Source organism: Stegodyphus dumicola, chromosome X1, assembly GCF_044657685.1.
Source record: "Stegodyphus dumicola isolate Sdum_Otavi_A_Nest chromosome X1, ASM4465768v1".
In the NCBI taxonomy this organism is placed as follows: domain Eukaryota; kingdom Metazoa; phylum Arthropoda; class Arachnida; order Araneae; family Eresidae; genus Stegodyphus; species Stegodyphus dumicola.
This window is the reverse complement of record NC_140780.1, coordinates 28,797,000-28,822,033: the sequence shown is the minus strand read 5'-3', so window position 1 is coordinate 28,822,033 and position 25,034 is coordinate 28,797,000. Positions and strand designations below refer to the sequence as shown.

General features: G+C 33.7%; 1 protein-coding gene across 1 annotated transcript in view; it reads left to right on the top strand.

The window, feature by feature from the left end:
• LOC118198717 (neuroglian-like) overlaps positions 1–25,034 on the top strand; it is a 207,712-nt gene that overhangs the window by 122,348 nt on the left and 60,330 nt on the right. Inside the window, exons 14-15 of the mRNA XM_085807673.1 lie at positions 1,909–2,088; positions 22,709–22,946. Coding sequence (XP_085663799.1) covers positions 1,909–2,088; positions 22,709–22,946 — 418 coding nt within the window. The remainder of the gene's footprint in view (positions 1–1,908; positions 2,089–22,708; positions 22,947–25,034) is intronic.

Here is a 25,034-nt window from a genome sequence, read left to right as displayed (position 1 = left end):
CTCCCAATAGATGTATGTGTAAGGTATTTCTCACGCCTTCTTAGCACATCTTCAAGGGGTAGGGGGTCAGCACACTGGGCACGTCCAAGAGGTTCGAATCCCGGCTAAGGCATTGTTAATTTTTCTCCCCTGCTTTCAAAATATACCTAATGTCTCTACGGTGGTGCCCAAGCTAAAAAAAGGTAATGGATGATGATTCTCCTCCACCGGGATTTGGCAATTGGGTCCCCTCATCCCCAGTCGCACTTTAAAAGGGGGATTATGTAAGGTACTTCTCTTGCCTTAGCATGCCTTCATGGTATAATGGTCAGCACACTCGATGCGTATTCTAGAGGTCTGAGTTCGAGTCCCGGCGAGGGCATTACTTTTTTTTTTCTTCTCTTCTGCTTTAAAAAAATATGTAATGCCTCTACATATTAAGCAATGAGTATTCATGCTTCTGTTCTTTAAGTTGGGAATAAAATTATTTGAAAAGGGCAAAAGAGAATCTGCACCTTTCAAAATAAATTAAAAAGTTTAGGTTCAAATTCCATGTTACATTTGTTTTTGATCTTTTTTATTAGCCTGTTCCAAAAGCCTGAATGGTGTGACTCAAAATTCCAACCAAGACTGTAAGATCTTAGATCAAACCCAGTGTCTGTCACTGCATTTTTTATCAGTATTATTAGTTATTTTAATATTTTTTAAAAGAAAATTATTCCCAAAAATATTTTTAACCCCTTGAGTGCATGCACATTTATCAGCTCATGAGATTTTTTTTTGTGTCCTAAGGTATGTTTATAATAGCTTATACTTGTATTCATGAGCAGATCCAAAAAGCTGTGCCACTTAGAGCGTTAAGGGAGTGACATATTAATTAATGTGTTACAAATAATTTTAACAAAAAGTGCTTCGTTTATTATTATTATATTGTTTTAACCTATTCTGTTTTCAACAAATTCATGTACAGCTGAATTATTATAGGAATAGTTATTGGGTTTCTCTGAGTAATAATATTGAATAAGTGATGGTTTATCACCATTTGAATTCTTATTTGTGATGTTAAATACATGATTGAGCAAAGCATAAATCTCTTGAATTATGCAAATGATTTATGGAATAGCTTTTTATGAACATTAATAAAAGTACACTTCACCTGAAATATCAAAGAAAAATATTCTTCCTTTGCACCCGCCCCCAAATGCCATAAAACCATTATGTATTCATTTTGGCAATTAAATTTTGAGCATTTTGTATGATAATCATTTTTAACAGTCATACATAAACTTGCTGAAAGGTGAAAAAGTAAATAAAACATAAATAAACAAATAAAAACATAATGTTATTTCTTATTTAATTAGTGTCTTCCCATTATTCCCTTAAAATATTTTTTATGAAAAAATTAGCATTATGAGTACTTAAAATCATCACTATATCTGAAATATTTGCTCTTAATTTTTATTAGGGGGGCCTAATGAGTTAAACATTTGTTTAAACACATCTTAGTAGTGATCTCTTTTTATAGACGAAATATGGCTGTACAAGCAAATGATAGCTTAACTGACTAATAACTGGCATAATCTGCATTCGTATTTCTTTTAACATTTGTTCCTAGATTGTTGCAGCCTTTAACTTAGGGTAAAATTCATTACTGAAGTTAGTAATATTTTCTTCTTGTATTATGTTTTATGCTTATGTGTGTGTATTAATCATTGTCTGTGTGTTTTAATTACGCTATGCCAAGGAGGTTTCTGCTAAAAAAATTATTTCTTTTAAGATAATGGAATGTATTACATTATCTATGCAGACAAATTAATTTACCGAACAAATTTCATTTTATTAAGCTGTGATAGGTTACAGTGAATTTGATTACTGTATAATCATAGTGTCTGTTATGTGATTTGTATAATAAAAGTTTTTGTTCCATAGATTGAAATGAGCCCGTGGGCTAACTACACCTTCAGAGTCAGGGCAAGGAATAAAATAGGGTTAAGTGAGCCCAGTGGCCCATCTGAACATTGTGCGACCCCTGAAGCAGTGCCTGATAAAAATCCGGACAAAGTTATGGGACGAGGAACTCAGCCAGATAATCTTGTGATATCGTGGACGGTATGTGAGGCCTCATTCTTATTTTTTATCATGTTTATGTGGTGGCTAGGAAAAGTCTATTAAAGATGTCATTTTCAGATTAAAAACGAGGTTAGTAATTTTTACACACTAGCAGAAACTCATTGATGGAATATTCTTGGCCCAAAGAATGAGGTCAAAACCATTGCAAAGTCCTAAATAGTCAGCAGGGGGGAATTATTTATTTTCATCTGTAATTAGCCATTGGTAACTGCATAACATCATTGTTGAAACACAGTGCCATAATTGTATTTTTATATTTAAGGATTTAATTTGCATAGGGTTGTGTATGTTATATTGAGTCATTCTTAGTTGGCATTTACAGTCACCATGAAAGGAACTGTTATCAAATCTCTAGTAGTAAATTTTACTTAGTTCAGATTTCCATTCATATGTATTATGCAAATCTAAAAATGGTGAATTGTAGATTTCGGACAAGTAACGTGTGACAGAGAGGATCTGAAGGTTGAAGTCAGTAAGAAGGCAAGCAGATTTCTGGGCTTTGGGCATACTCAAAAGACTTATTTTTACAGTTAAAGGGCTTTGACAAATTAGGAAACTCAACAGCAGGAAGAGGATCCAGTGACAGTGCCATGAAGAGGAAATTAGGCCAGCAAAACTGGATCTGATAGAATAGTGAAAACAAGTTGCTAATCTACTAGCAAGGAAACTAAGTTCCTGCTACATAAAAATAATAAATTTGTGTACTCTAAAAAATGAGTTGATATATATCTACATATAATAAAAGAAAGAGTCTGTCTGCGTGTGTGTCTTTTGTTTGCGCTGCGCGTAAGCTAATAGATCTATGGCTACGAAATCTGGTACATAGGTGCATCTAGACAAGAGCCAGTGCACCTCGAAGCGATTTTTTTTCAAAATTCGAATTTTTTTTATTTTATGTTTTGTGACAAAATCGTGTCATTTTGAAACATAATGGGCTACAGGAAAGCGAGATTTTATTCTCCACACTCCATTTTCACATTGTCATGAAACGTAGGCACTTAGCTATTTTACGAACTTAAAATAAATTTTGTGTTTCAATAAATCGATTAAATACGAATTTATTTAACAAAGGGAGCTTAACACCTTTTCAATGGGATGTTTTCTAAAAAAGTTTATTTTTAAAAATGTACAGTTTATTTTTCTTTGATTTTTGGACACGTTAAACTTTCATCCTTGTGACTGCTTTTACAAAAAGAATTTTGGAAAAAATGATAATATTTTTTATTAAAAAAAATTTTTTAAATGAAGCTTCCGAGTACACTACTCACATCTCACATCTTTAAAAATGTGATTTTGGCAACAATTTTCCTTTCTTATTTTTGTTAAAAAATTTTTGATGAAATCGCATCATTTTGAATAGTTTCATTTTTTTTTTTTAGAAATATGGGTTTGGCAACAATTTTTCATCATATTTCTTATGTCACTGTTTTTAAGAGATTGGCATATTTCATTGTAATTTTTTCTCTTGAAAATATAAGATAAAATATCATTAATTATACTTTGCTTTTCAGAAATTTTTGTTTTTTGTATTCTTTTATGTTATTGCTCATTTCACAGTTTTTAAGGTATTGAAAAGTTTTGAGTGATTTTTTTAGGAAACAAACTTCTTAACATCCTTTATACCATTTGAATTCTTAAGATTTTGCAAAATGAAGTTGGTTAATTTATTTATTAGGATAATTAAATTTGTAAAGAAGGCTGGCAGCGAAGCTGCTAGTATATACATGTACACACATATATATGTAGTATATAGATATGCAGGTCATAAGAAAGTTTAATACTGATAAAATTCACACTAAATAGATTAATTAAAGAGCAGAATAATCTCATTACACCTGTATATTGCTTTAAATGAGAGATCCAATAAAATATTGTATGTACAGCATGTTTAAAATTAAGGTTCCAATTTCAAGAGGCTGTACAAAAATTACCACTGGTCAGAATAAGCTGAAATTTCATCTAAATAAACATCAAGCAATGAGAATGTGTATGGAGAAAGGAGGAAAATAGTTCAAAATATCATCTTTATATGGTGCTGTACTCACCATAATATGCTAATTAAAGGACATGATATATATTGGACTTGATATATTGGACTTGATAAAAACATGGAGTACATGCAGTTCCTGTTATTCTGCATCTGAGAAGCTTGTTAGGACTTTGTCAACGAAGGATCAGCCTCTGCTTATGAAGCTTTTTTACAAGAATGGTAGAAAGGTTCAGTATAATAGTTCCTTTCCTGATGACTTCATTTGCTTTAAAGAAGTTCCGAACATTAATGGGCTTAAGATGCAATTTTTTTTTTCTGTCATTTTGTGCAATTTTGAATATTGGTAGAACCATGGAGATGGAAATGTGCTTAGTCTATCAAAATGTTCGATGGATATGCATTGTCCATTTCCATCTGAGCAAGATATTGTAGAGCAAACTTTGGCCTATTGACATGCCAAATAAGAAGATTACAAATAAGATTACAAATAATGATTACAAATAAGAAGCAACTCTTAACACGCATAATTTTGAATAGATAGCATTGTAGGATGTTTACTATAATTTTACAAACCGTGCTGGTGGGCATGTCTAAAGATTGAGCAATTCTCCTTCCACCGCATATTCCCACATCACTTCTCATCTCATTTTGCAGTGCCATAGCCACATCTTCCACTGAAACTGAAGCAGTTGCCGTCTGTAAGATTGCATGTCAAATGAACCAGTCTCTTCAAATTTAGGAATCATTTTCTGCAAACCCTTAAAGGATATTAGATTAGAAACGTGTCTTATGGCCATTAATGTTCCGAACTTCTTCAGGGCAGTTAATGCACAGTTATCATTCATGTAAAAATGTATTTTTATGGGGATTATATTTTTAAAACACCCAGTTAAATGAAATTGAAGTGAAATTATTTTTTAAATCATTACATGCCTTTCTTTTAACTGCATACTCAAATATAATAGAAAAATTTCCTCCAAATTATCCATTTTTAAAGTATGCTGAAGTTGCTGGCATTAATTTAAGTTGCATTTTCTTTCTTTCATTTCATGGTGAATATCACGGATTGGAAAACCAAATTCATTATTGATGAAAAATACTTTTTGCAAATAGAAATTGAGATTTTTATGTATCAAGTAGATCGTCTAAAAAAGTTACAGACTGGCATGTTGAATGAAAGCATTAAATGCAAAGTATTGATTACTCTGATGCTTGCTGCTCTAATAATGCCTCATTTAAATGCAAACTGTGAAAGAATTTTGAACATTATAAAAGTAAGTCAGCCTGCCTTTTGATCAAATTTAGGTATGCAAGCTCTTGAAGTATTTGTTGTTGAAAAGTAAACATGCAGGCAAATGAAGAGCTGTGTTACTCAAAAAGATTCTCAGATTCAGAACTTAAGCTTGCTAAGTATTCTATTTACAAATCTGTACACTTGTAATGTAAAATTAAATTATAAGTATGTTTAATGAGGATTATATGTATATTTATTGTCCTTATTTAGAATTAAAATATTTTTATCCTCCTATAAAATCCAAATTCAAAAACCTCATAAATATATAAGATTTGTAGATTATAGCATCGACTTCATATTATTCGTGATTAAAACTATTCACTTCAAAAGTGGATTAAGTGATATTTCTATTTGAGTAATTAAATATGAATATAATTTATAAAAATATTTAAAATTTTTTATATTTATGGATTTTAAGTGAAATATCAACTGGCAATTTAAAAATATATGCTTTATGTGCACATTTTTAAAACTGTAAAAATTTTGTTCGCATTTTGAAGCTGTGCTGTAGGTTGAAGTCTATAGACCATTAATTAATTGAAAAAGTTCACTCTGTAATTTTCTCCAAATGTTGGGTCAAAGACTTATTTCCTGTCATTTATAAAACTGGTAATAATTTATTGTTTTGAATAGTTATGTATGTAATAAACCCTTTAAGACTGAGCCTAACTGCCTAAGCTTCTTCCCAGCTTTGATTACACACCCCAGGGTGTGAAATCCAGTGGTCTCTACCATCAATTCTAACATCTAGGTCCTTACCACCAAACTCAAGAAAACTCTTAGTTCAACAGATTTCGCATGCTTCTTTGCCACAAAAATATAGCCATGAATGTTGATGCTTCTAAGATTTGAATGCAATAAATTTGAAATAGGGGTATTGTGGAGTCTGAAATAGGGGTATTGTGGAGTCATTCACAGTAGACTTTATGTGAAAAGACTGCATAGCGAATTCTCGCTGTCTTGAAGAACAGATACTACAGAAGAAGGTTTAAATAAGTTTTTAATTTGAACTAATGCAAAAAGAGGCACTTTTTTGGTGCTCACAATTCATCACCACTTTGTGGCTAATAAATTGAACAGAAAATAAGAAATGTAAAATCGTCATAAATTAGAATGGCCAAATTACTGGTTCTTTATTTATCTAAACTGCCAAATTACTGAACATGGCAAAGCCAAACATACAATATCAGTATAATCTGAAGAGGGTGGCTAACAACAGAGAACTATTTCAACACGCAGTATAAACTCGGAACTAACTCTGCTACTACACCTCACGAACTCTTGTATCCTCAGCTTAAATACTGCTTCTGAACACACTTAAATTTTGCATACTACGTCATTGATGCTAGCATTCCAGCAGGAAACTGAAATCAGGAGGGAGAGAAAAGTCAACTAAAAATAATTTATTAAAATAAAATAAGATCTTTAAACAACCTGTTTGAAAATATTAAATTCTAACTTAAACATGAGTAACCGGCCTTACAACGTAATACTACAGTATTACTATAAAATCTAACAATTCAATTCAAGGAGCACATATTGTCATTTTGCATACATCTTTTGCATTGTATCTCTGGAAGGAAACCAACATTAGTACTAGTTTTAGATAATACATGCATTTGTAAACAATTCATGAAACTTCATTTTCACTAATTTAATTTTCCACCTAGCTCTCTAGCATATGTGTGTACTGAAATCTTTAAATGCAAGTAAAAGTGGCGGGTGTTTGTATTACAACTTCTTCCTCTTACTGACAACCTACATGCTAAAAAGCTTCGACACACGCTACTTCGACATACTCCCTATGTCGAAACTTGTCCTGGTGTATTTATTCAATATGCATTAACTTTGTGTTCAGCCAGAGACCCTAACTATCATTTAACGTATCTAAGCAAGCTTTTTAATTTTTCTCCTCCTGGCTTTTGCATTTTGCTGAATTGCTAAAATTTAACTTTCAATTTCTGAATATATTTACAACTAGTTTTACAAAATTACAATACTGTATTTTGCATTCAGAACCATGTATTTACAATTACCACAGGTGCAAAATGATATGTACAAGTTCCCAGTTTCTTATATCCAAATTACACAAAGTTGCTAGAAATAAATCATTTTATCTAACCAAATTGCATAAAACAGTCCTCTTGATCAAACGGCGTAATTCTTGATGCAAACGAAAAGTTTTATAGAAAGAATTTTCAGCTTCTTGCTGCAACAACTAATAAAACCTCACTTAAGACAAAACAATTTAGATAACTTTTAACAAGCACTTTGTATATTTTTAGACATAACAGTACTGAATACTTGAAAATGAAATCAAAAGTTACTTGTCTTTTCAAATTGGCATAGTCACTCATTCAATTATTCACAAATTGTTGCCAAGTGGGGTATGTGTGGTTGGTACCTGCTGACGTATTGCCTTTCGTTGCTCGACAGGTAGGGGTTACATCTTCTTTTCATGGCACTCTCCTCTATCTTTCTCAACTTCCTAGAGAAGATATCCTCTGGAGGTGGTCTTTTCTACCTTTGGGGCATGTCCTTCATTGTCTGCTGTGGAATACCATCCATTTGGCTGCTTCTTCCCCATTGTCCAGCCTCTGCCGCTACCCTGTGTCTTTTGTCAGCTGTAGTTCATTCCTTACCCTGACTGCTGGCAGTAACCTTGTTGTCCTAGCTCTTTCACTGAATGTTGTGGCTTCTCTTCCAACCGCTGATGGTACTCTGGTTGCTGAGGTTGTTTTGTGGAGTGTAGGAGCTTCCTTTCTGCTAGACGTTGGTGGTATTCTTGTTGTTTGCAAACTGTTCTGCTGCCTTTTTCTTTCCTCTAGCTCCTTTCCCTGGCCCCTTAACTTCCTCCTTTTTCCTCTTTTTTCCGTGTTGGTCTTGTGCCTCTGATGCTGCTTGGCTTTCCTCTTCGAAGCCACATCTGGTAATTGTGTCTGAGCTGCAGCTGGCTGTTCTTGGCTCGGAACTTTATTTCCATCAGCATTACTAGAACTCTGCACTAAGTCTAAGTCATATCACAACAATAGTAATATTTTTTAATTTGATCGATATTGGTTTTAGAGAGTTCACCATTGGAATTTTTAAGAATTACCTTGATCTCTTGAATATTTTCGATTATAAAAGGCCTCTCAAGTTAAGGGCAAAATTTTGCAACTTTTCCTTTGGGAGCACAGGATGTGTTGTGTTTCAATTTTCACTTTCCCCCTTACCTTAAAATTTTCTTCCTGCTGCCTTTTATCGTAATACAATTTTTGTTTACTTCTTGCTATGTCAGAAGATTTAATGGCCTCATCCACTAATATTTTTGTATCTGACATATGAAATTCCAGAGCATGCTTTCACATGAAAAATAGTCTGTCAAGGGGTGTCATTATTTTTCTTCTTAAAAATAATCTTGCAGGGATTTTTCCAGTCATATCGTGGATCAGTGTGTATAATGCAAACATGGACTGATCGACCGAATCATCTCAACCTCTGTTATAGTTTTTCACTTAACTGTGAATAATTTTAAAGGTACTGCAATTGACTCTTTCTGCAGTATTAGATTGTGGTGAATAAGGGACCATTTTCAAGTGGCGTATGCCAAGCTCTGTATATAGATCATTGAATATCTGACTAATGAACTATCTGATATGATTTTAAATGATGCACGATATTTTAAAATAAATTTATTTAAAAAAGAATATGTGACTATTTTGGTGGAAGATCTTTTCAGGGGAATTATTTCTACCCATTTGCTAAAATGATCAACAGTTACAAGTAAGTAACAAAGTTTACTCTTTTCGCTTTTTGGATAATAAAGCCCTAAGCTATCGACCCCGGGCAATGGAGCCTTAATGCTATTTAGGTATCTGGCTGGCTGATAATTAACATCATTAACTATTTGGCACATATGGCAGGAACTGATATATTCTTTAATAATTTCTTGCAATTTTGGAAGGAATAACCCCTCTTGTACACGTTTGACTGCTTTTCTGTTACTGAGATGAGCGGAAATTCGTGCATCTTGTAATTCTTGCAAGATACTAAGTCTCAAACTCGTTGGGATGACGGCTCTTAGCTTATTATTTTCATTAGTAGCTTTTCAGAAAAATAAGATATTATTGATGATTTCATAATGAGCGGGTCTATTTCTAATGGCTGTTAAATCTGGATTCTCAAAGTTATCTGGATCCTAAAAAGTTATCTGGATATGCATAAATATTTTTAAATTCTGGATCCATTTTTAGTTCAGCAATCACAGTGTCTCGAGACTCTAAAATTCTTGAAGTCAACATTGGGCATTTAACTTGATTCCCCTGTTCATCTAAATTAATGTGAGAAAGAGCATCCACGGCAACATTGTCTTTACCAGGTAAATGTTTCAATACTAAATTATATTCCTGCAGCTGCATTGCCCATCTCAGAGTTGCCAATTGTCCCGATTTAGGCAGGAGACTCCTGCTTTTCGACCACTCTCCCGCCAACCCGATTTACAATATATTTCTGCCGACATTTTCTTATTCTTAAAATTTCTCACGATTTTTATGCAACTTGGCTTAATACTTTGTTATATGAATTAAAAAAAAAAAAAAAAAAAAAAAAAAAAAAAAGGCTTTTGGACGTTTGAAAGTAATTGAATTTTCTCTACATTATATCTAAAACAAAACCTTGCGAATCAGATAGCTTCTGCTTTGTGAGTGAGATCATTATACGTATCCAGAAACATCATTCTCCAGTTCTCCAATGGGCATCGAGCTCCACTGCGTGTCAGCTGGCACATATTAGCCAATGAGGAGAAAGCAAGTTATTTGGACGTTCTTTAGTTATTTCGTTCATTTTGTCCTGAGTTGTGTGAGTACACGTGCCTTAGGGAAATAGTTTTAGAAATTATCATCTTTTGTTACATCTGCGAGAAAGGTGAAATACTCGTGTACGTTTCAAAAATCGCACACAGTAGACTTTCCTTCCATTATTTCCTCAAGGAAATGTAATAAATTTGCGATGTGTACCGCCTGTCGTTGCGATTTTTCGATTTCGCATGGTGGAAGAGCGGATGTTCTCAAACAAGTGCATACACAAAAGCACAAGGACAACATGAGTTGTTTTGAAAAAAACGAAAAATTGAATTTTTCTTTGGAAACAAAGGACCAAAAAGTTATTAATGCAGAATGTCTGTTCTCTGCCTTTTTACTGGAGCACAACCTGCCACTGAACGGATCACCCTGCAGCTTTATTTAGAAAAAAGTTTCCCGATAGTGAAATCGCTAAGAAATACTCAAGGTGCAAGAATCAAAACAGGTGCAATTGTTAAAGAAATGGGTTCAAAAAATAAATCTTCAGTTATTGATTGCATTAAAACAGCTCCGTTCTGCTTCTCTACGGATGGAAGCAATAATACCAATTCAAAACTGTATCCAATTGTTGTTTCTTTTCTTTTTTCTTTTTTTTTTTTGATCAAGGGTCTTCAGAAATTGAGTGCAGTTTACTTATGTATGATATGTTCCCATTTTAGATGGACATTTGACAGGCTTTAATATAGCACAGCTAATTATTAAAACTTTAAAAGAAAATGCAGGCCCTCTGGATAATTGCTTAGCACTTGGTGCCGATAATGCACCAGTATTGGTAGGCTTGGAAGACTGATGTTGCAGGCATCTTAAGAAAGGAAAATTCAGATTATTAGGTGCACCTGTCACCTCTTAAATTTAGCAGCTGAAAAGAGGCAGCTTCTTTATCAATAAATGTGGATGAACACATTGTTGATATTTATTATTATCTTGAAAGGAGTTCTAAAAGGAAGGAAAAATTGAAACAGTTCCAACAGCTGCATAACAGCAGTTTACAATTAGAAAACTTGGATGAAGTTATAAAATCAGCTATTGACACCTAGTGGAGTTTAATTGGAAAACTGAAAGGTGCTGATGGAATTTTAAAATATAGTGAACTGTCTAGAATTGTGTTGGCCATGTTGACAGTTCCCCATAGTAATGCAGAGTGTGAGAGGATTCTCGGTGTTGTTGCGAAAATGAGGACTAAATTTAGATCTAAGATTAGTGATGATGTTACGGTGAAACACCGAAATCTGGAGAATGTTGACTTTCACTGGTGAATGTCAACATTCACATAGTCTCTTGGTGTATGTCCGAAATATTTTCCAAAGACTCTTATTTCTGACTTACACCAGTCAATGTCGACATTCACCATGTACTAATGGTGAATATTGAACATATAACAATATTATATTTTCTTCTCCGTAATTCAGTCGCGAATAAACACACTTGGGACTTCAAATAAGAACTTAAGAACATAAGAACCTAAAACACACAATACATTCAAAATGAGAAAGTTAAAAACATCGAATCGAAGTTAAGACAAAACCACAAAAATCGAAGTTAAAAACCTACTTAATTATACAGTATGTTCTAAATGAGAAAATAAAATAACGGTAATAAAAAACTTACTAAATTATGTGATTCAAATCAAATTTATTGCAGCAACTTAAACTATTATTGCACTTTATAACCTCTCTTTTCATCTTTCACCAGAGCATATCTGTGATTGTCGACATACACCGGTGAGGGTCCGAATATACAAGAATGTAGTGAAATATTCGGTCTTTCACCGACGTATTTGGTGAATGTTGATATTCTCCGGTGAAAGTCGACATTGTCCAGTTTCGGTCTTTCACGGTAACAATTACACATTAGAAAAACTTTTATTAGCGAAAGCAGGCCTATGTGGCAATTGCTGTGAACAAAATTATGAAGTTTCTTAAAGAAAGCAAAATCTGCCACTGTTTATAACATTTGTACGAAAACTGATTTTTTCCCTCCCTTAAACGATGCAAGTAATAAAAATGTTTTTTATGTGTAAGGTATTTTTGTGTTGCTTGCATTTAAGAATTAGTTACTATTTAAAGTTAATTCATTATTAAAAACTATATTTTTATCATTTAAAGTCTTTTTAACATTGTGAAAAATCTCCTGATTTTTGAGTGTCATGGGTTGGCAAGTATGCCATCTTATTGAATCGAGGTGACAAGTGTTTACCTGCAGCCTAAGACTAGGATCATGGTCAGTGTAAACTATTACAGGTATCTTCCTGAAGTCATTTTCTGAATTTTTGAACAGCCAGTAAGATAACTACTGTTTCACTTTCTGTAGTCATATAATTCCTCTGGGTAGGGTTGTCTTACTGAAGAAGGCCACTGGCTGCCCCGCTTGAGACAAGACAGCTCCTACGGCAAATTCTGATGAATCTGCAAATATTTCAAGCCGACCTTTTGGTTCGGAGACCTTTAGCACTGGTGCTGAAATTAAAGCTGCTTTTAACTGTTCAAATACCATATGGGCTTCTGCCGACCAACAGCATTTTTCTTTTATTTCTTTTTAGTGATAATAGAACCTCAGCTATATGTGCAAAATTTTTAATTAAGGACCTGTAATATGAGCACATTCTGAGAAATGAAACAAGTTGTTTACAGCATTTGGTGGAGGGTAGTTTTTAATAGTGATAATCTTCAAATCTTTGGTTTTGATACCTTTAGCGGAAGTTTTATATCCCTAATATATTTCAGTTCCTCTGCCATGAATTTACACTTCTTAGGATTCACTTTTAAACCAGCATCTTGTAAATGTGTAAAGTCTTCCATCAGATGTTTGATATGCTCATCTATCATATTGCTGGTAACAATAATATCATCTAAATAGATAAAAGTGGATTTTACGAAAACTATCCAAAGAATAATATCCATGGCTTGTTGAAAAGTAGCAAAGGCACCGCATAAACCAAATGACATACATAAAAATGCATAAACGTGAGATTTTTGGGATAAGCACCATCTTATTAATATCCTCCAGTTTATAGATTTGAAAATAGCCAGATGTAAGATCTAGCATTGTCATATACCTGATGGACTTTTTGTCTAATTATCTCCTCTATGATTGGTAGTGGATTTACTGGATATTTTGTAATATTGTTTAGTTTTTATTAGTCTGCATGAACTTTCCGTAGGGGGGGGGGGAATTATTCTTTTTACAACGTAACGTGACTGGGCTTGCAAACAGATTACTAAAAGGAACAATATTTTTTTTTTATTTTTCCGCTACATGCTCGTCTATAATTGCCTCTTTGACTTTATTTGTTGTAGGACTTAGCCGTATAGGGTAAATTATCTTCTATGTCGACTGCATGGTTTACCACATGTGTAAGACCAGGTTGGTTTCTAAATAGATCTGCAAATTTACTTGCCAATTGTTCAATTTTATGTTTTTCATCCATTTTCAGATCATTTAACTCCAGAGACCTGGAGGTTTTACTTCTATAGATTTTTTCCCTTGCCATGTCTACTGTAATGGTAGACTCTTGAAAATTTATTGTTACTTCTGCTGACTTAGAGAAATCCATACCTAAAATAACAGCTTGCAAATTTTTAACTATAAAAAAATGAACTTACCTGTGCATGGCAGTTTTTCAATACAAGCACACCGTATCACCTGGGCTGCAATCACTGCCGTGCCTTTGGTGTTGTATAACCCTATAGCATCAGAAATTTTGTCTAAAACATTCTCCCCCCCAAAAAAAACTACTCTGTCCTCTCTTGTAAATTAATGCGATTGCCGGCATGTTGTTTAAAAGAATTTTTATTTCTGGTAACTCTAAATTTTTTACCACCACTGTATTCAAATGTATTTGGGAGGAATTTTACTTTTCCCAGAGCCACTGACCTCCCTTCTTTGGAGCACCTATCAGAAGTTTAACTGCTGTGGTTTTGTTTCTTCCTTCTGCTGTTTATCTCCTTTTTACTGATCATTTCTCTTTGGCAAAAAATCTTTCTTGCAATTGAGTTTGAGCTGCCATCGTGTATCTGGCTTAGGCATGCAGAAATTTCTGTACTCTTGCGCATACTGTACTCTTGTGTTGCATGCATTATTGGAAATGCAGCGGCTTTTGTTCTTTGTGGCCAGCTCATATAGTTCTTAAGGTCAGTAGGTTTCTTATTTCTATAAAACCTTGTGCCAGTGGTAATAATCTTGGCAAGATGATTTCAATTACTTCGTTGTCAGGTTTTCTACCATACAATAAATTAACCACTTGAATGTTCTGTAGAATAAAGTTTGTGAGATCTTCCCCACTCATTTGGTACCGGCTATACAGTTTAGCTTCTAAACTGCACATGATTCTTTACAACTGGAAAGGCTTTTTTAGGAGGGCAGTTCTGCAGTTTTGATACATGTATGTTGGTGACCTTGGTTATCCAAGTAGGAAGTTGCTGATGCCTTTATAACAACTCAAGGCTTGTCCCCAGAGAACTGATATCCCGTTTTACCTTCGATATCAGGAGAATTATGATGGAAAATGAGTATACAATCAATTATCCAATGAAAGACATCTTGTCACAACACAAAGTTTAATATTACAATTCTATTTACAAGTCTAATTAAGTGTTAGTTTTAGCTTTGACACCTCAAAGCAATACTCAGAACATAAATGGCATAACATATTACTCATCAGTTTTTAAATACTCATGAAAAACATCTCAAAAAGTCATTTTTCTCATTACTTAAAACAAAAGTAAACAATAGAACAAACTCGAAAACATAGATGTAAAAACTCAATTGTTGCCAATCGCGATTTACTAAATTATATCAAAATAAAGATAATGAGGTAGAGGTTCAGCTTCACATTCTCCCAACTAAGTTAATATTTTTACCTCAAAAATTTAACTTACAAAAGAAAATTGTGAATATTTTATAAGTTACAAAAAGAAAATTATAAGTAGTTCATAAGCCCAGTCTCTTAGGTACTTTGATTGTACGACATGCTCTAGTCTTTTGAATCTGAGGTTCAAGTCCACAATCGTTATCAAAGGAAGAATTAGCACAGGTTTCACCTCTCGCCTTCGTGGTTGAAAATTTCTCAATAATGGGATTATTGTTGGAAACTTCAAGTGGATACAATCTTTGAATTGGTCTTAGCAAGTGTCCATTAGCTGTTTTAAGCTTGACAAGTCTTGTAGTTCCATCTTTTCCTGGAAGAATCTGAATTATTTTACCTAATGGATAATTGATTCGCTTGGTGTTATCACTTCCTATCAATACAATATCACCAATATTCACTTTCACAGATTTTTTGTTTCCTGCTTTTTGAATAAGTGCTCCTAAATATTCAGACCTAAACCTGTTTCTCAAATCCTTTTGCAAGTTTTCTCTATATTTGACTCGCTTATTAAGACTTTTATGTCCAATGTCATCAAGATCTGGAACACCACTTATTTGATTATCTTGCAGAAATAGAGATGGACTTAAAGGCATTAAAGTAGCATCACTTTCAGTTACATATGTCAATGGATGGCAATTAATTACTGCTTCACAGTCACAGAGAGTCGTGTTCATTTCTTCAGAAGTTAGCAAAGCTCTTCCTAATACTCGCCTCAGCAATTTCTTAAGAATTCGTATCAATCTCTCCCACCAGCCTCCCCACCAGGAGGTAGTTGGTGGGTTGAACTTCCACTGAATTGGTGTTATAGATGTGTCTTCAGTGATTTGCTTCCAGTTTAAGTCTTGAAGTACATTTGAAGCACCAACAAAATTGGTTCCGTTGTCACAGTATATGATTCTGCTCCGTCCTCTACGAGCTATAAATCTTCTAAGAGCTAGTAGAAAACTCTCAGTAGACATCGATTCAACCAACTCTAAATGGACTGCCCTATAAATGGCGCAGGTGAATAAACAAATCCAAGATTTCTTGTTGCCTTTCAGGATTACTGGTCCCGCAAGATCAATCCCGCAAGATTCGTATATCAGCAATAACACCAATCTTTTCTTTTCGAAAGCGTGTTAAAATACTCAGAAGCTGTTCTATTAGACCTTTTTCTAAGCAGTCATTAAGACTAGGAAATCCCTTTACTTTGGCCGAAGCATCAAATACCGGTCAGAGTTTTGTAGTGCTATTCTTTTTGATAACATCTCCATGAGGAAGGTAAAGAACTGGCCCTTGATAATTTTTATCAGCCTCTTCAATTACTCCACAGATTTCAAATACAGCTGCTTCTCGTAATCTATCTTCTGGAGGAGCCCCAGTACAAGTTTCTAGGTTCTTTGCAGAAAATCTTCTACACACGGTGCATTGATTGATGATAGATCTCACAGTTTTACGAGCATTCAGAATCCAAAATCTTTCTCGTAGAATATTTGTTAAAATTTGAGTACCAGCATGTGCATTTTTCTCATGATAGTATCGCATTAGTCTCTTGACAACCTCATGATTGGATGGAAGAATAGTTGGTGTTTTAAAGTCTTCTGTATCCTCACGAAAGGTAAGTTTAGTTTTTAGTCTGAGGATTCCACTTTGATCCTTGAATACTCCTAAAGTTCTTAATTTCTCATCCTTTTCATTCACAAAACAATCTTCTTGAACCATTTTTATCAATAACTTCTCAGCCTCAAAAATTTCATCAGAATCAAGGTTTCCATGCTTTCTCACTGTTTTTTCAGTTCAACAATTGGAGGTGAATCTTAGGATCCAGGCAATTGGATTAACTATCCTTTTGTATTGGGAAAAATATCTGTAATACCAGTCTCTCTTGGTAACCAAGCATGCAGAAACTAAACATTTAGTTACAGAAGAAACTATGCTCTTTTTCTTCTCTCTAACAATCTCAGTCTCATCTAAATTTAAGTCACCTTTAGGCCAATCTTCTTCAGGCAAGTAAAGCCAACTTGGACCTAACCACCACTGAGATTTCAATAAGGAGAGAGATGAACAACCTCTACTCGGAAGATCAGCTGGATTCGTGCAACCAGGAATATGTCTCCAAGAATCTTTATTTGTTAGTCTTCTTATTTCCTTCACCCTATTCTGGACAAATACACTCCAGGCTTCTTTTCTCGTTATCCAGGCTAAAACAGTAGAAGAATCAGTCCAGAAGTAAACTTCTTCACTCTGTATCTCGGACAAAATTGAGGACGAAAGGCGAGATGCTATAGTAGCTGCAAGTAATTCCAATCTCGCGATAGTAGTTTCTTCTTTTCCAGTTGGTGTAACTCTACTCTTAGCTTGTATCAGTTGTACTTTAGTAGAATCAAAAGTTTTTATACGAATGAAAGCAGCCACGGCATAAGCATGCTTACTGGCATCACAGAAATTATGTACTGAAGTATTTTCACTCGTACTCCTTGAACCAAAATATCTTGGAAAATGGATCCTTTCCAGATAGTCAATATCTTTCAACCATGTTAAAAATGTAGTTCTCGTACAGGTATCAACTTCTTCATCCCATGTTATCTTCTGCTTCCAAGTTTATTGAAGCAATAACTTAGGGATGAGGATAACAGGACAGCACATACCAAGAGGATCAAACAATCTATGAGCTGTAGATAAGATTAAGCGCTTAGTAACTTTTTCAAAACATAACTCTTTTATACTACCAGTATTTATTCTTAGAGTATCAAATTTTTTATTCCATGTTAAATCGAGCACATTTGTATCAGCAGAAGCATCAGCATTAATATCATTGAACTCCCACCTTCTAAGCTCAAATTTTCTCTCAGCCGTTACCTCAGTTGATACACTAATAAAATGATTGAGTTCTTCATTTTTAACACAACTGACACAATTGTCAACATAAAAACTATGCATAAGTTTTTTAATGACACCTTTCGTATATAAGATTCACCGGTTTCTATTTTCTCTAAAACAGTTTGCAGGTGAAGCTGAATAGTAGAGTTTAGAAGAAAAGGGCTACTTGCTACATCAAAAACTACACGGCAGTGCCTGTACACTTTCAGTTGACGATCACTATCAAGCCATAAGAACCACAAAAAGTCTCTATTGGTAGGTGAAACACTTATTTGGAGAAAGGCTCTTCGTATATCAGCAATAACACCAATCTTTTCTTTTCGAAAGCGTGTTAAAATACTCAGAAGCTGTTCTATTAGATCTTTTTCTAAGCAGTCATTAAGACTAGGAAATCCCTTTACTTTGGCCGAAGCATCAAATACCGGTCAGAGTTTTGTAGTGCTATTCTTTTTGATAACATCTCCATGAGGAAGGTAAAGAACTTGCCCTTGATAATTTTTATCAGCCTCTTCAATTACTCCCTCTTCTAGCCATTCCTTGAAAACATCTCCATAAGCTTCATAATTGGACTCGATTTTAAGATGTTTAACAGTTTTGTTCAGTCTTCTCTCGGCTAAGTCAAAATAGTCTGTTAGTGGTGGATGATATTCCAACCAGGGCAAATCAACCTCGAAACGATCATCGACTATACGAACTGTATTTAGAAAATGTAACTAAGCAGCTTCTTGTAGTTCAGTCTGGTTTTTCTTGACTGATGGGTCAGTGATCCCAAGTGTGTCCAAAGTCCATAGATCTGTTATGGTCTCCACAGTAGATAACAAGGATGTAACTAAGAACGATGATGAAAACTCACTTTTCGAAGTATTCAGCATTCGTCCCATAACTGACCATCTAAATTTGGTCTCAATAGCTACGAGACCACAAGGCAACTCACGACGACCGCCTGTCATGAGTTTTCCAGCTACATCAGCCCCAATAAGAATCTCAATAGGATTTTGACAATCATCCACAATATTTATATTACAGGCTGCTAACTCTTTCAGACGAAGCTTGTTGACAGTAGGTGGCACTGACTTACGAATAATTTGTTGACTAAGAACTTACGAATAATTTGTTGACTAAGAACGAAAGGTAAGTTTAGTTTTTAGTCTGAGGATTCCACTTTGATCCTTGAATACTCCTAAAGTTCGTAATTTCTCATCCTTTTCATTCACAAAACAATCTTCTTGAACCATTTTGATCAATAACTTCTCATCCTCAAAAATTTCATCAGAATCAAGGTTTCCATGCTTTCTCACTGTTTTTTCAGTTCGACAATTGGAGGTGAATCTTAGGATCCAGGCAATTGGATTAACTATCCTTTTGTATTGGGAAAAATATCTGTAATGCCAGTCTCTCTTGGTAACCAAGCATGCAGAAACTAAACATTTAGTTACAGAAGAAACTACGCTCTTATTTATTTAAAAGTTGCAATTATAATTCCCATGCACACTCGATAAATATAAAGTGTATACATCATGCTTGCATATCCCTGAGTCCTTCCCTCCAAATAAAGAGTGTTGTAAATATTGACAACTCTGAGGTTCATAGTTCCTTTCTTTAGCTGTACTTCTTAATAAATATGATCGCTGTGAAGCAGTATCGATAATAGCTCTTGCGATGCGTTTTTCCCCATTACTTCTAATTATAACTTTGAATGTTTGAAGCATTACGTCAGGAGTAGAAGATAAATTTGAAAGAGCTTGATCCACTTCAGCACTAATCTCAGTTTTCTTTTCAACTTCAAGTGATTCTTCGTTTTTTGACATAGTTATTTGGTGCATCTTTCTACACAGAAGAATATGGTGTTTTTTTACCACAACACAAGCAACCAGCTTTCAAGTTACAATCCTTGACTGAATGTCCAGATTTCAAACATAAAAAACACTTGTGAAATTGTTGAACCAGTGACTCCCTCTGTCTTAAAGGTATTTTTTTTTACTTTTAGACAGTCTCCAGAAAAATGTGAATTAGAACAGAATATGCACTGTTTTGATACTTGAGATGAAGTTAGAAGGTCTGTTGCACTAGTTATATTTGAAAACTTTCTACTTTTACATTTGTTCTCTATTACCTTGTTCTCATAGGAAAGATTATGTTTTACTTCTGGTTTTGGTTTCAATGTGTTGAAACTTTGAGAGGCTAAAAAAAAAATGCGTTCTTCAGCTTCAACTTCGGCTTGTAAAAATTCTAAAATGCATTCTAAATCACTTCTCAATTATAGTTTTACTTTCGTCTGAATCATCTAAATTCATTTCTTGAATTCTACGATGAGCAGATCTATAGTGCTGCCAAGCAACAAGAGTTTCTTCGGGTAATGATGATTCAACTAGTGGAAAAAGCATTGCAGGATATTTTTCCTTAGTAACACCTAATAATTCAAGTGATCGCAGTTTACTCTCAAGTTGATCGAACAATTTTCTTAATGAATTTTTAGAAGTGTTCTGTTTTTGAAGAACTAATACTAATAAGTCTCTGACATATACCTGAATCAATAGTTCCTCTCTGCCAAAATGCATTTTCAGCTGTTTTAAAGCTTTTTCATAACTATTACCCCCTGGGGGATAGCTCTTAATTAATTCTGCAGCAGGACTGCCTTTTTCCATTGCTTGAGATAAATACGAAAATTTATCGTGAAAATCGATATTAATGTCCTCATCAATTTTTTTAAACTGACCCCAAAAGTATAGCCAATTTCTTACACTACCGTCAAAAGTAGGTAATTTTATTTTTGCGTAACGTAATAAAGTGTTCTGCTGCGAAACAATGTTCAAATTTTCATTTTTAGAAGATAATTGTTTACTCACTAATGTTTCTAGCTTCTGTTTTAAAGATCTCTATCGATCAATATACATTTCTGACTCATCTACCGCTTTCTCTATTTCGGTATTGGAAGTATTTTCAGAATACAACAAATGTTTGTATTTCTCTTCACGTGCAATCATTAATAAAGCTTTCTCTTCAATTAGCTTTAATTTATTAATTTTATCAGCACAATTTAATTTGATTTCTTCCTCATCAAAAGTATTACATGCTCGAGTAAACAACCTCCTAAGTTGCTTTCTATCTTTCAAAACAATACCCATAATGCACAAAGAATAAAAGAAAATATAAAATATTTTTTTCACTCACTCTTAAAAATGCAGCCGTAGTCCTGTCTCTTGGACGCCAGATATCCCGTTTTACCTTCGATATCAGAAGAATTATGATGGAAAATGAGTATGCAATCAATTATCCAATGAAAGACATCTCGTCACAACACAAACAGTTTAATATTACAATTCTATTTACAAGTCTAATTAAGTGTTAGTTTTAGCTTTGACACCTCAAAGCAATACTCAGAATATAAATGGCATAAAATATTACTCATCAGTTTTTAAATACTCATGAAAAACATCTCAAAAAGTAATTTTTCTCATTGCTTAAAACGAGAGTAAATAATAGAACAAACTCGAAAACATAGATGTAAAAACTCAACTGTTGCCAATGGCGATTTACTAAATTACATCAAAATAAAGATAATAATCAGGTAGAGGTTCAACTTCACAACTGAATTGGTAGTGAATTTACTGGATATTTTGTAATATTAAGTTTTTATTAGTCTGCATGAACTTTCCGTAAGTTGAAATTGGGACTTTCGGATTTTACCACCAACTACAAGATGAAGTGATCATCTAGCTGATCCATAAATGCTGCTGCTGAACCTTTTCCATGAAATAGGCATTGGTGCCTCTTTGAAGCTCTGATGGTGTCAACTATATATAGCCAAATCCTTCTGTAGGGTTAGCTTGAATCACAGATGCTATGGAAGTGGATGGTGTTAGGCTATAACCGTAGAGTTTTCCATGGTTCTAAACTGTTTCAGGCACCAGTTATGGAGTCTGTGTTCTTTTCGGGTGTAATCACAGTAGGTTCTATGTGAAAAGACTGCATAGCGAATTTGCGCTGTCTTGAAGAACAGATACTACAGAAGAAGGTCTAAATAACCTTTTTATTTGAACTAACATAACAAGCTGCACTCACTCGGTGCTCATAATTCACCACCACTTGTGGTTAATAAATTGAACATAAAATAAAAAATGTAAAATTACTATAAATTAGGATGGCAAAACGACTGGTTCCTTATTTATCTAAACCACTAAATCAGGTGCACACAGCAAAGCCGAGCCTAGAATATGAATATAATCTGAAAAGGGTAACTGACACCAACTAGAGAGCTATTTCAAACAGGCAGCATAAACTCAAAACTAATTCTGCTACTGCTCCTCAACTCTTGAAACCTCAGCTTTGATACTGCTTTTGAACACACTTAGATTTTGCATTCTACGTCATTAAAATTTACATTCCGACAGGAAACGAAGCAGGAGGAAGAGGAAAGTCAAACTAAATATAATTGGTTAGAGTAAAATAAGGTCTTTGCAGTGTCACTGTATATTGTGTCGGCAGGATGTCATGATAAGCAGTCAATCTTAGTTTAACTATTTAAACTCTTTGGTGCTTTATGTTGATTAGCCAAGCAACCTAAAAGCAGCTCGGGCCTATAAAGTTTGATGTATGTCAGTTGCAAACATTTTATGCTTAATATTTCTTATATGGTTCCTTTTTAATTCCTTTTAACTTACTTACTTTCTTAGAACTGTCTTTTGTTAAAATATTATAAATACATTGTATTTCATATGAAATATTTGAAAATAAGGTATTACTTTTAGCCAATGCCTCTGATAGAGCATAATGCACCAGAGTTTTTCTACAAGGTATTTTGGAAAAGAGATGATGATCCTCGATCTGTATGGAAACATGAAAAGCTAACAGACTGGAGAAAAAATCAATTGGTTATTAATTATCAACCGACATTCAAGAGGTATCGAATTAAAGTAGAGGCTCACAATCGTCGTGGTCAAGCTTCCGTTCCAGCTTCTGAAGTCATTGGTTATTCTGGAGAAGATGGCAAGTTTTGCAATGTTATTTAGTCTTTTCTATGATATAACTGCATTCAGAAAGGACTATCTGTTTGCAATTTATTTGATTTATTTGATTTGTTAAATTTTTATGATTTGTTTTATTTGCTGAATTTTTATGAGCTCTATTTTATGGAAATATTGAAATGTATAATTTGAGTTCCAGTTCTTAAAGCAAAGTTTTACCTTATTTTGAAGAAAATTTTGTTTCATTAATTAATCTCTGGCAAAAGTTATATGTTTACACACAGGATAGTTAGTTTCAGTTTGTAAGGATAGGAAAGAAAATATGTTAATACGCTAAAAAGTGTTGGCTGTCTGGATCTCCACTGAGCTTGGGTATGTGTTTATGTATATAATGAGTGCTGAGATAGTCAATGTGAGCAGGTATTTTGTCAAATTTGTTTTCAGAGAGGAAAATTGTGATTTTTGTATTTGAGTTAGGATCCCTGAGGCTTTTAGAAAACTCGTAAAATATATCCATTACAAGCAGATATTAAAAAATGCTGTAATTAATTGTAATAATTTATTCCTTGTTTGCATGGGATGGAGTAATTAAGATGCATTATGTAAAGCTATTAGTCATACCTTTTATTTTACTTGTGACAATTTTCATTTTGAAGTGTATGTGTGTGTGCGGTGTTTTACTTATACTTTAAATCCTTTAATGCTTATTTGAAGTTGTATCTTAGGTTTTATTTGCAGCATATTGTGCTTTTTGCTATTGTATGCAAGTAGAAAAGAAGTAACTTGAATTTTAAAGGCACACATTTTCATATTATTAGTACTTCGTGCTTCTGATCTGCAGATATGTGCATGAAGGTTTAAAAGTACTGGTTTAATATGCCATTTAATATACATTGGAACTGAATACTCTATTCCCTTGAAATCTGTGTAAAGTACTGGCAGATTTTTAATGCTAATTGCAGAAGAGAATCAAGGTGCAGTAGACAAGACTTGACAATTAGTCGAAAGTTTAGGATGGTCAGATGAAATACAGAACTTTGCTTGTTTTATTAGAAACTAATTTGAATCACTATAGATAAAATCCAGAAGCATAATTGCAGCATTGTTCAAGTTATTAAAGTTTGGAAAGACCTTGAATACAGTATAAAAACCTTGATAAAGCATGCATAGAATTTTAAAATTATAATATAACGAAGCATTTTTGTAAATTCACTTTTAAGCATATAATTTATCGCAAAAATATAAGCCTTACTGCCAAGTGAAAAGTAAGACATTGGAATCAATAAAAGAAAATGTGTAGCTGCTATTTTGTTCAGCATTATATTGAGCTGCAGAAGGTTTTTTGAAAATGTGTCATTTTAGTCAGCAGCTGCTCTTAGTGGTGGAAATCAATAGCTCTTCTTAAAAGAATGCTTAAGGTATAAATAACTGGAGTTCACACTGAAACTGTAAACACAGCAAAAGCTAGCAGTCAGTAAAAGTTTTCTACTTTTGAAATTGTATGCAACAAATTGAAAAACTCGTAATGGTTGAGAAGGCAGCAAAACTTTTCTTTTATTAAAAGCTCTGAATGCAAGTGGTGGTGTGGTAATGCAGGCATAATTTGATAAAGGGTTTTGAGCAAGTTATGTAGGCTGCTGATATAAGTGCCATTCCTATGGTTATATTTATCCTGATTGTTTTATTAAGTTACTTTGCAACTTACTAATGCCAGGAAACTGGCAAAAGTATATTTTATTGTTTTTATGCTATCAATTAATTAAAAAAGAATGTATTGGGTCACCTGAAAAGTTCTTAAATTCTTCAAAGTAAGGCATGCTTTTTTCTCATTATTTCTGATAAGGAGTGACCTTGTATGAAGCAGATATGTAAATACAGTCCCTGCTTGCGTTACTTAGGGATTTGGTTTATAAACATATTCTGCCATAATATTTGTTCAGTTCATTGCTGAAAATAATGAATCCTAAATTTCATTTTCATCATATTATGCTCTTTTATTTTTTTAAAAAAAGGCTACTGCTGTAAAATTTATGCTGTTTTTAATGGCACAGTTTGAAGGTTGTTTGAAAAGTTTAAAGTGCAGAAATTTCAGCCTTGAAGAACATGCATA